The sequence below is a fragment of the Rattus norvegicus genome, chromosome X (assembly GCF_021556685.1).
Source record: "Rattus norvegicus strain SHRSP/BbbUtx chromosome X, alternate assembly SHRSP_T2T, whole genome shotgun sequence".
In the NCBI taxonomy this organism is placed as follows: Eukaryota; Metazoa; Chordata; class Mammalia; order Rodentia; family Muridae; genus Rattus; species Rattus norvegicus.
Genome location: NC_141554.1, coordinates 119,483,050 through 119,494,349, shown reverse-complemented (window position 1 = coordinate 119,494,349; position 11,300 = coordinate 119,483,050). Strand labels below are relative to the sequence as shown.

Here is an 11,300-nt window from a genome sequence, read left to right as displayed (position 1 = left end):
GAGTGCTTGGGCAAGGACACCCACTCCCAGGAACAGCTTCGGAGAACTAGTCGAGTTTTTGTGCATGTGCTTGTGACAGGGAAGAGAAAAAGGTAATTTAAACCTTTGCGGGGTGAGCAGGGGCTATTGGAGTGAATATAAATCACTGATGGAGGGCCAGGATGCTGAAGATGCCTCATTGGCATGAGGAAGATTCTAGGTGCTTCTTGACACGATCTTATAAGGAAAAAGGAAGTTCAACCTGGCTACTGGATAAGTGTCCTTCTCTGGTCAGGACATGCAAGCCCCATATAGGTGGAGAATGGTCCTACTCAGGATGATATTTCTGGGCTTTGCAAACACCTCAACTCCACTCTTGTTCCAGGCCTGCTCCAAGGTCCCATGGCTTCTTGGCCCCACACTAAACTTTTTCTAGCACTAATCAATTTGGAACAAGTAGAATTTCCAGGCCCAATTGGGCTTTGTAATTATAAATATAGGTACCTTTTTCTAAAACCGAGGGCACATTTTGAAAACTGATTCTTTATCCATTCGAAGTAACCCCACATTAACATTAGTTTCTTTGTTACCCAAAAGGTGATTTTATTCTTGGTCCACAGAATTGAACTAAATTGTAGGACATCCCTTTCGGTGTCTTTGAAGGTTGAGATTTGCTTGCTGTGGAAACTCCACACATTTGTTGTCAGAGTTGTATGTTATAAAAGCACATCTTCAGAGCGGTGATTTTGGAAGGGCTGGGAAGGGTGGTGGGGATTGAGTTAGGGCTCTCTGAATGCTTTGCAAGCATTCTATTACTCATTTTGCCAATTTTATTTTTGGATACAAAAAAAGAGTTGCCCAGTATGATCTGAAATCTGTTATGCACCTCAGGCTGGCCTTTACCATGTCTCCCAGGTCCTGATTGTTGGATGATTTCTTGCACCTCCTCTTTTAAAGATACCAGGGGGAAGAAATCCTTCTTGTAACTGTGGTGGTTTGTCGTGTTTTCTTCCTTTCTCCTAGGCATATAAATCCCAAGATAAAAACCAATGTTTTATTTTATTGTTATTGTTGTTCTAAGTGGGCCCCAGTTCACAAAATATTTGAGATTGCTTTGATACATTCTACTTTTGTAGGTTTGGATGACTATCTCTTTCCAGCGTGTTCAGTTTTCTAGGTAATGTTTTAACATAAGTGCAAGAAAAATATTCAAGAAGAAACGGTCTTGGCTGTAGAAGTCGCACTAGGGTAAGTGGGAGCCCAGAAGCTTTGGATATAAGAAATCAACCGCTATTTCATGATAACTGACATCCTTCTCTGTCTGCCTAGGTGAGTAGTTCAGGGCTGTGGACTGAGTTACTTCAGTATTAGGCCTATCTTTCATTCTGCTACTACTACTAGTAGTAACTCCATTATTGGGATAAGAAAAAGATGAAACCTTGGACTAGGTAGATGATGGCTCAGTGGGTAAAAGCATTGGGTGAACAAGCTTGATGATGTGACTTATCTCTGCAATCGCTATAATAAGCCGGAAGTTCTGGCACACATATGTAATCTTAATGACAGATAGAAAGTTAGGGTAGGAAAGTCAGCCAGAATATTGTTTTCCAAACAACTGTCATGAAGTAGGCAGTGCAGAGACCGAAACAAGAGATATTCTGTCTCCAAACAAGGTAGAGGGAGAGAGCCTAATCCCAAAATGTGTTCTCTCACCTTCACATGCCTGCCGTATACACTGACGCACACACCATACAATTAAATTTAGCTTTTCTCTATTTTTTTTTGTATTAGGCACACACAGCTTCCAGATTTAGCAGTGCAAAGCAATTCTGATGCCTGGCATGGTGGTGAATTCCTATAAACATAACTCAGGTGATAAAGAAAAAGATTGGGGTTGGGGATTTAGCTCAGTGGTAGAGCACTTGCCTAGCAAACGCAAGGCCCTGGGTTCGGTCCCCAGCTCCGAAAAAACGAAAAAAAAAAAAAAGAAGAAAAAGATTATGAGCATAGGGCCAGCTTGTGCTAGATAGCATGTTCTCGACCAACCTAGTCATCTTAGGAAGACTTGAATAAATTAATTAATTATTCTGTCTATGCATAGCAGTATCTCTGCTGATTCTGATGGCTGTTCCATTTCTGTGAACCAACCTATTCATCTTGAAAAAGAAATGAAGCACCAATATTTTCTCCTCCTAGAACTGCTCTCTCAGACTAGCATCCTTTTGGCTTTCCCATCACCTATAAATTATGTATGTTGAAAGAAAAGGACAATGCATTTCGTCAGCCTTGGCTTCAGGTACAAGAAATAGAGTTGGACTGTATGCTGCCTCTGATAATTTCAGAGGTGTCTGCCTAAGTCATCTGAGTTGAGAAGCAAAGCGAAGGTAAAGGTGCCATACTTCAAGATGACATAACTAAAGAACGGGGAGTTCTTACAACTCATTTAGCCATGGGGAAAGGCAACCTAGCAACTGATTTCTGAGTGTCTGTGTGTATCTGTTGAAAGTACAGTAACCTCAACATTCTGAAGACAAAACTATCAATAAGATAGATGGTCCATGCTGGGAATATCTCCGAGTTAGAGGACAACATCTACAGAGTAAGTTTCAGGATAGCCAGAAACTCTGTCTCAAAATAAAAAAAAAGTAGATGGTCCTGTCTGTCCTTGGGGAGTATTGATTCTGGTGAAAAATGATGGTGATGATTTACTTTTTAATTATTTAATTTTTAAAAATTTAAAGATATTTTGATTGTGTTCTTTCCCTCCCCCAATTCCTTCTAGATCCTTCTCCCTTCCCTACCCACTAGCATGTTTTCTTTTCTTATTTTATCTAATTATATCCCAAATGTTGCCCCCAGTCCCCTCCCAGAGTTCTTCACACCTTCCCTTTGCCTTGAGAGGGTGACTTTCCCCAGCATCCTGCTTTTCTGAGGCATCAAGTCCCTACAGGATTAGGTGTACCCTGCTGGGCCCAGACAAAGCAGTCAGACCTCTGCTACAGGTATGCTGGGGGCTTTGGACCAGCTTAAGTATGCTCTGTTGTTGGTGGCTTAGTCTCTGGGAGCTCCTCAGGGTCCAGGTTAGTTGACACTGTTGGTCTTCTTATGGGGTTGCCATTCCCTTCATTTCCTTCAGTCCTTCCCTTAACTCTTTCGTAGGGGTCCCTGACCTCAGCCTAATGGTTGGTTGTAAGTGTCTGCATGTCTCAGTCAGCTGCTGATAGAGCCTCTCACAGGACAGCTATGCTAGGCACATGTGCTTGTTCCTGCGAGCACAACATAGCATCTGTAATAGCATCAGGATTTGGTACCCATCCATTGGATGGGCCAGTAGTGGTCAGCCATCAATCTGGCGGTTACTCCGAAAATGGAAATAGTTCCACCTGAAGGCACAGCTATATTGCTCCTGGGCACGTACCCAAAAGATGCCTAACTGTACCACATGGACACGTGCTCCACTCTGTTTATAGCAGCCTTAGTCTTAATACCCAGAAACTGGAAACAAACCAGATGTTCCTCAATCAAAGAGTAGATACAAAAATGTGGTTCATTTATACAATGTAATAGTATTCAGCTATTAAAAATGAGGACGTCATGAATTTTGAAGGCAAAGGAATGGAACTAGAAAATATCATCCCTAGTGAGGTAACCCAGATCCAAAAGGACATGCATGGTGTGTACTCATTGATAAGTAGATATTAACCATAAAGTCCAGAATACCCAAGATACACTACACAGACCATAAGAAGTTAAAAAATAAGACCCAAGTGAGGGTGCTTCAGTCTCACTTACAAAGGGGAATCCCTCTAGCATTTTCAATTGATGGGGTAGATTTTTATCCAGAAACGGTGCACGGGTGAAAAAAAGACACATGACAAACTAGGTCATCACTTAATAAATTTAATAAATTAAGAGGAAGTCTCACAAAACTCAGAAGAATGTAACACACGGGAATAAGGAATATGACACCAGTTTGCAACCATTCACAAAAAGTACCGTTTGACAAAGGAGGAAAATCACAGGAAATAATAATATAAGGCAGTCTTAAAGAGTATACATACATAATAGCACATCAAAATGATTTGACAGTAAATTCACCACGTTTACAGTTGTCACATGAACTGTTTTAAAACATTTATAAAAGTTTGTAGATTTAACACTGAACTGTAAGATTTATTTCCAAATGGTTGTTTTTATATAGATATACTTCATACCAAACTGCACGGAACTTACGAATAGCACACAAGTTGAGAATAATTGCTGTGTTGGGTACTATTACGTACTACTACTTGATGACATAAGAATTATTAACAAATGTGCTATAAGCGATTATCATTCAACTTATTGCTAGTGCTTTAGGAACTCCATGGTTTATAGTCTATGTCTCTGTAAAACATATGCTATGAGCTTGCCCTGATACTTAAGAAAGAAATCAGATGTTTCCAATTTTCTCTAATACAATACTTCAGATCTGAATGTCTCTTAGGGACTGCCGAAGAAGTTTTCTCCAGCGCTTTCTATATCAGCTCCTCTGCCTTGCGTTGATACGGATCAGTGGATTGATGCAACATACATGGCGTACATGCACATCACCATCTGTATGTGCAGAACTCATGCTCAATGCATGCTGTGTTTCTTCAGTCATTTTCATTTCATTAAGAAGTAGGTCATCTCATTCAATTTCAGGTAATTGTTTTTACATGCAGTTCAACTGACCTAAAAGGCAGGTAGACTTTACTTTCCTGTCATGTTTGGGCATGCTCAAGCAATTGAGTGACATTTGGCAGTGTTGGAAATCAAATAGAGACTGCTTGAGTTTCCTCAAATACAGCCGCTCTCCCACTGCCCCCGTGGCAGACTGTTCAATTTATCTATGCTGTGTGTTAAGAACACACTCCAGGAGTTTTTGAAATTCAAATCCTTCCTTGCTGACTTCAAGAGCCTAAGAGTCCCATTCCAAGGTGTGCAAGCAGCTCTTGGGCATAAGAAACAGTGTCATGAATTCTTCAGAAATTTATTCACAGTTGTGTACAAATGTCCACACAGGGAAACACAGTTACTGGGAACGGGTGTATACTCTGTACACAGCATAGACTTAATAATCTGACTTGAGCAATGTTTGAAAACTTTTCATAGTTTTCAATTTCACTAAAATGGTACTTAATTCTTAGGGAGCAGCAGGCCCACGAATGAAACAATGGCTGACATTAATTGGAACACAGCATTATATTTGAACAAAGATTTAAAGTTCAGGTACATAATTGCAGCACAATGGGGAGCTTCCACGGTCACAATTTAGCTGCAGCCTTTTCCTGCACTAGAGAGCTTGGAAGGATCTGACAATGAGATAAATTTTGTTTAAAATTCAAATGGAAACTCTGTATTTCTATTCTTCCCAGAGTTCAATGAAAGCGTCTTTTTAAATTACTTTTTTCACATTCTAAGGGCCTAATTCAGTAGTCCTTAATCAAGCAAAACTTTCAAGGTCATGGTTCTCTACCCTTCTCAGACTAGTTTTACTTAAAAATGGACTGCCAAATTGGGTCCTATAGATAGAGGTACCATAATTAAGAAGATATTTTAATAAGGCTCGAAATGCAAATTTCATTTTGTGTGGAGCACACAAATTTCCAGAATTCTGAGATCAAAATCCAATTGATGTTGAATCCTGGATTGGGAAATAACTCTGGGATTTGCTTTCCCAGTTTACTCTTGGAATTAGGTATTTACTAAGGACCAGAATGACGACACTAATTTTAGTTTGCTTGTCGTAATAATCAGAATTTGAACATTGTCCTTAAGAAGTGAAAAGCTGTTTCGTGTGTATATCTCTTTCGCATCCTTCCACTTCTGTAGTCCTGGTTAACCAGCTGCTATGTTAAAAGACCACTATGATTGGGGATAGACATTGCAGCAAAAATCTGACACGACGTTCTGACAATGTCCAATTGCACCCCGATGTATAACAACAAAGTTGAAGTCTGACTCTGACTCACTGATGAATATTTTTCACAATGGGCAGAACCTATCTTACTGTGTTTATGCGTGTAGATGAGCAGAGCGAGAATCTAAAGTACATATTTACTGTTAACCCGGAAAAGATGCCACTGAATCTGTCCATTTAGGTGTGGTTTGAAATAACATCACAGTCCCGTGCATCATTCTGGTCTCTTGCAAATGCCACCTGAGATGAACATCAACATTTCCTCATTCACAAAAAGAATCGAGATAGGAAGGAAGAAAGCAAAGAAGGGGCAAGGGAGGGAGGAAATAGGGAAGGAAGGAAGAGAAAACCACAAACACTATTATGCATCAAGGAATCAAAATAAATTAGTCCCCGTCTATCATAAACAGTAAATATAGAACCCCGAATCTCACTATTAACGCATGATTGTAAAGTACAGGGTTGCAAAGCTATTTATAAAAACACTGTCTTGTCACACAGCAATATTTACATTAGTTATGATTCACAGGAAAATCACGGGGGGTGGGGAGGACTTTCCTACAGGAACTTTCCTGTAGGAAGTCTGCGCTGCTCTCGCTTACACACTACTAATCCTCTCGCTGACCACATTAGAGGGGTTGACTGGCAGCTCTAAGTTCTCCACCTGCATCTCTATGCCAGGCTCAGGGTCATTAGCTTTCCTAGCCACACGTTCATTGGTATGCCGATAAATGTTAACATTGAGCTCCCTCCCAGACAAAGCAGTGGCAGCAACCCTAGGAATCTGTCGAACAGGAGGCTTTTTGTCTGGCTTATAATCGCAGCGCAAATATTTAGAGAAAGCCCTTCGGTAAATTTTATTAAAGAGAGTGTACACCAGAGGATTGATGCCTGAACACACATAGCCAATCCACACAAACACATTGAGAAGCTTCTCCATTAGCTTTTGGTTACAGGCCTTCCCACAAAGAACCGACAGGATATTGGTGATGAAAAACGGGCACCACATGATCAGAAACACAAAGAATACAATGCCAAGGACTTTGGAAGCTTTCTTTTCGTTGTTGATAGCTTGCATGGTGCCTCTGGGACGCTTTTCTTTCTTCTTTCGACGTGGTTTCTGATCTGGATTAGGGTTCGGAGCGTTCTCTTCCTCACCACCATTCTTCTTGCAGCAGCAGTTCAGAAAGTTCAGGCTCATATTAGCCAGTTCCTCCTCGGTGTGACCTCGAAGTAACATCAGAGTTTGACGGCGCAGGACGTAGATCGTTAAGAAGTAGGTGATCACCATAATCGTCAACGGGATGAAGAATGCCACGAAGGACCCGATGAGAACGAAGTTGGGGTCATTGAGCACGCACGTGGTGTTATTCACGAACACTTTGCTTTCGTCCCTCAGTCCAATCACAGGGATAGGAACTGAAACTCCTACGGGAACAAAAAGGTGGGAGTCGTTACAGCACATGCATCAATTTGTATAAAAGCGCACAGTCATTCATTGTCATTTTACCAAAAAACTTGATGTTTGTTGAAAGCTATTCATGGCAAACCCAGGAAGCTCTGGAAAGTCTTGGGGGCAATACATAATGATAGCATTCTGCGGATTGCTGTAACAGTAGAGAATCTTCATTTTTTGAGACAAAATATCAGAGATATGATTATGTCCTGGAGTGGACTGAATCCATTTTGTTCTATTTGTAGTCCCTAGAACTGTTTTTGCTCCTCAAAGGTGCTCAATATTTGTTAAGCCAGGGAATAACTTCGCATTTGTCTTTAGTAATATCATTAAGATCAGTCGTTCTTTTTCTTTTTTTTTTAGTATGCTGTTATTCAATTACAATAACAACAATATGCACTACATCTACAGTAGTCTGGGAGGATTGATTGGATAGTTTCTCTTTTACGCAACTACTAATCTAAGAGCAGAAGCAACTGATTTTTTTTCTCTTTTTTTCCACAAGGCCGTGTGTGTGTGAGTGTGTGTGTGTGTGTGTGTGTGTGTGTGTGTGTGTGTGTGTGTGTGTGTGTGTGTGTGTGTGTATCTATCAGTAACAGGGTTTCAAGGTTAGTAAACAGAAAGGGGATGAGGATGGATCTTCAGGGTATGACACTGGGCTAGGGACGGGAGAAGAATCAGAAAGGAGGAGGGTAGGAGGGAGGCAGAAAAGGAGGGAGAGACAGTGACAGACAGACAGATAGACATAATTTTTAATCATAAGGGTATGGACAAGTAATCATCCAATAAAATCGATTGGATTCCTGACAAGAAATATCAGCATAAAGGATGGGGACAGACCGTGATCTTATACTCAAACCTTCTGGAAACATCAGAAGCACTGTGGACCACAAAATTACTCTCCCCTTGACAAACAGGGACAACTTGCCAAGGGAATTTTCATACTAATCTATCCTCTCTGTATCCTCAAGAAGTTAAGACCTTACCAAACTCGGATCATGCCTGGGAGATTCTATCCTAGGCGATTGGAACACCAAGCTGCTGGATATCCACACTGCAAAAATGCAAGAGGAGGTAGATCTTCGCTCTAAACAGGAGTTGCTAACTCCAAGGACCACTCGAGGAGCTATGAGGAACTTAGTACCTTAAGACCATGCTAGTTGACTTAAGTGTTCTTTGTCAGCTTCAATATATTAGACTGAATGACCTAAGAGTAAAACATAGATAATACTGATAGCTATTTAATCTCTGGGAAGATCAGAAAGGGAGAGTGTGGAAAAGAATTATTAAGCATTTTTCTCAGGCATTAAATTTCTGGTGTGTGTGATGAGTCTCCAGAAGAAAGTAAGTGACAATGGAAGAAACAGCCACCAAGGGAGCCATCTATAGCCCGAGAGCTAGCCATGCAAGTAGGGAAGTAGGGAAGGGTATGGAAACTTGGAGATACATTTCAAACTATGGTTTTTAAAGAAAAATTTTGACTGGAGTAGAAATTCTCAGATCTTCCTATGGTCCCAAGGATGGGCACTGAGGGAAGTCAATGGTTCCAGGGAAGGTGGCCATTTCATGAGAAAATTCTGGAGGAACACTGCTGTACCTTCCCAGGATCCTTTTATTAAAAAGAAATAGGAACAGAACATTCAATTAAAGTGGTCCCCCTCTAGTCCTAAGATCCTAAGGCTAGTGACTGAGAAGTTTGTCATCCCTCTACAGGCATCACTATAGAGATAGTTGTACCTCCCTCTAGAAGCATTTTAACAGAGGTAGATGTACATAGACACAAAGGTTCAACTTTCCACAGAAAGTGCTCCCTAAGGAAGGTATCTTATGTTGGCTGTAAGATCAATGTGAACACCAACACCACTCAGAGCCCAGCCCTGTGCTACTATGAGCTTATTTCTGTTAATAAAGTATGCCTATAGACTTAAGAGTGCAATTCTCAAGAGGTGGTTTTCCACTCCTGGAACTGAACTTGGGAAATCAGACTTAGAGAAAGGAGTCTCTACCTACTGAACCATCTCACCAGCCCCTGTGAGGCCTATTTTATAACTCAGCATTCTTCTCTGTAGTTTTATGTGCATTGGGGAAATGGAAAATCTGATAGCTGCCTGTTAATTTAATCATTCACTGTCTCAGATACTGAGCCATGTATATTACGGATAAGAGACATGAAAACGTTTTTAATTTGCCTAACACTCCCTTCTATAGCTATAATTTTGTCAAGCAGTTTAGCTCCCCACCTTTTACATACTTAGTTTTTCCATTTTTAAAATCGGGAATTTCTTATTTGCATTTCAAATGTTATTCTGATTCCCAGTTTCCTGTCCATCAGCCCCCTAATCCCTACCCCTCCCATTCTATAAGGGTGTTCTCCTTCCCATCCACCCCAATTTACTGCCCCCCAACAATCTCCTACACTGGGGGTCAAACCTTGGCAGAACCAAGGGTTTCTCCTTCCATTGGTGCCCAGGAAGGCCATCCTTTGCTACATATGCAGTTGGAGCAATGGATCAGTCATGTATAGTCTTTTGGTAGTGGTTTAGGCCCTGGGAGCTATGATTGGTTGGCATTGTTGTTCTTATGGGGTTGCAAGCCCCTTGAGCTATTTCAGTCCTTTCTCTAATTCCTCAAACAGGGGTCCCATTCTCAGTTCAGTGGTTTGCTGCTAGCATTCGCCTATGTATTTGACATGTTCTGGATGTGTCTCTCAGGAGACGTCTATATCCGGTTACTGTAAGCATGAACTTCTTAGCTTCATCAATCTTACCTGGTTTTGGTGGATATATATAAATAATCATATGTGGGACAGGCTCTGAATGGCTATTCCTTCAGTCTCTGCTCTAAACTTTGCTTCCCTATGCCTTCCTATGGATATTTTTGTTCCGCTTTTAAGAAGAAGTGAAACACCCACATTTTCTTCATCTTTCTTGAGATTCATGTGGTCCATGCATTGCATCTTGGGTAATTCAAGCATTTGGGCTAATAGCCACTTATCAATGAGTGCATACCATGTGTGTTTTTCTGTGATTGGGTTACCTCACTCAGGATGATATTTTCCAGTTCTATCCATTTGCCTACAAATTTCATAAAGTCATTGTTTTTGATAGCTGAGTAATATGCCATTGTGTAGATGTACCACATTTTCTGTATCCATTCCTCTGTTGAAGGGTATCTGGGTTCTTTCCAGCTTCTGGCTATTATGAATAAGGCTGCTATGAACATAGTGGAGCACGTGACTTTGTTATATGTTGGGACATCTTTTGGGTATATGCCCAGGAGAGGCATAGCTGGGTTCTCAGATACTGCAATGTCCAATTTTCTGAGGAACTTCCAGACTGATTTCTAGAGAGGTTGTACTAGTTTGCAATCCCACCAACAATGGAGGAGTGTTCCTCTTTCTCCACATCCTCCACAGCACCCGTTTTTACTTGAGTTTTTTATCTCATTCTGACTGGTGTGAGGTAGAATCTCAGGGTTGTTTTGATTTGCATTTCCCTGATAACTAAGGATGTTGAACATTTCTTTTGGTGCTTCTCAGTCATTTGATACTCCTCAGCTGTGAGTTATTCGTTTAGATCTGAACCCCATTTGTAATAGGGTTATTTGGCTCTCTGGAGTCTAACTTCTTGAGTTCTTTGTATATTTTGGATATTAGCCCTCTATCAGTCGTAGGATTGGTAAAGATCTTATTCTAATCTATAGGTTGCCGTTTTGTCCTAATGACAGTATCCTTTGCCTTACAAAAGCTTTGCAACTTTATGAGGTCCTGTTTGTCAATTCCTGATCTTGGAGTATAAGCTATTGGTGTTCTGTTCAGCAAATTTTCCCCAGTGCCCATGTGTTCGAGATGCTTCCCTAGTTTTTCTTCTATTAGTTTGAGTGTATCTGGTTGATGTGGAGGTCCTTGATCCACTTGGACTT

At 40.9% G+C, this 11,300-nt stretch overlaps 1 protein-coding gene across 2 annotated transcripts in view; it reads right to left on the bottom strand.

The window, feature by feature from the left end:
* Nucleotides 1-3,863: 3,863 nt before the first annotated feature.
* Nucleotides 3,864-11,300, bottom strand: part of Htr2c (5-hydroxytryptamine receptor 2C) — a 222,123-nt gene continuing 214,686 nt past the window's right edge. For both annotated transcript variants that reach the window (XM_087599166.1, NM_012765.3), the window contains 1 exon segment: nt 3,864-7,351. In XM_087599166.1, the coding sequence (XP_087455292.1) occupies nt 7,291-7,351 (61 nt within the window). In that variant the 3' untranslated portion in view covers nt 3,864-7,290.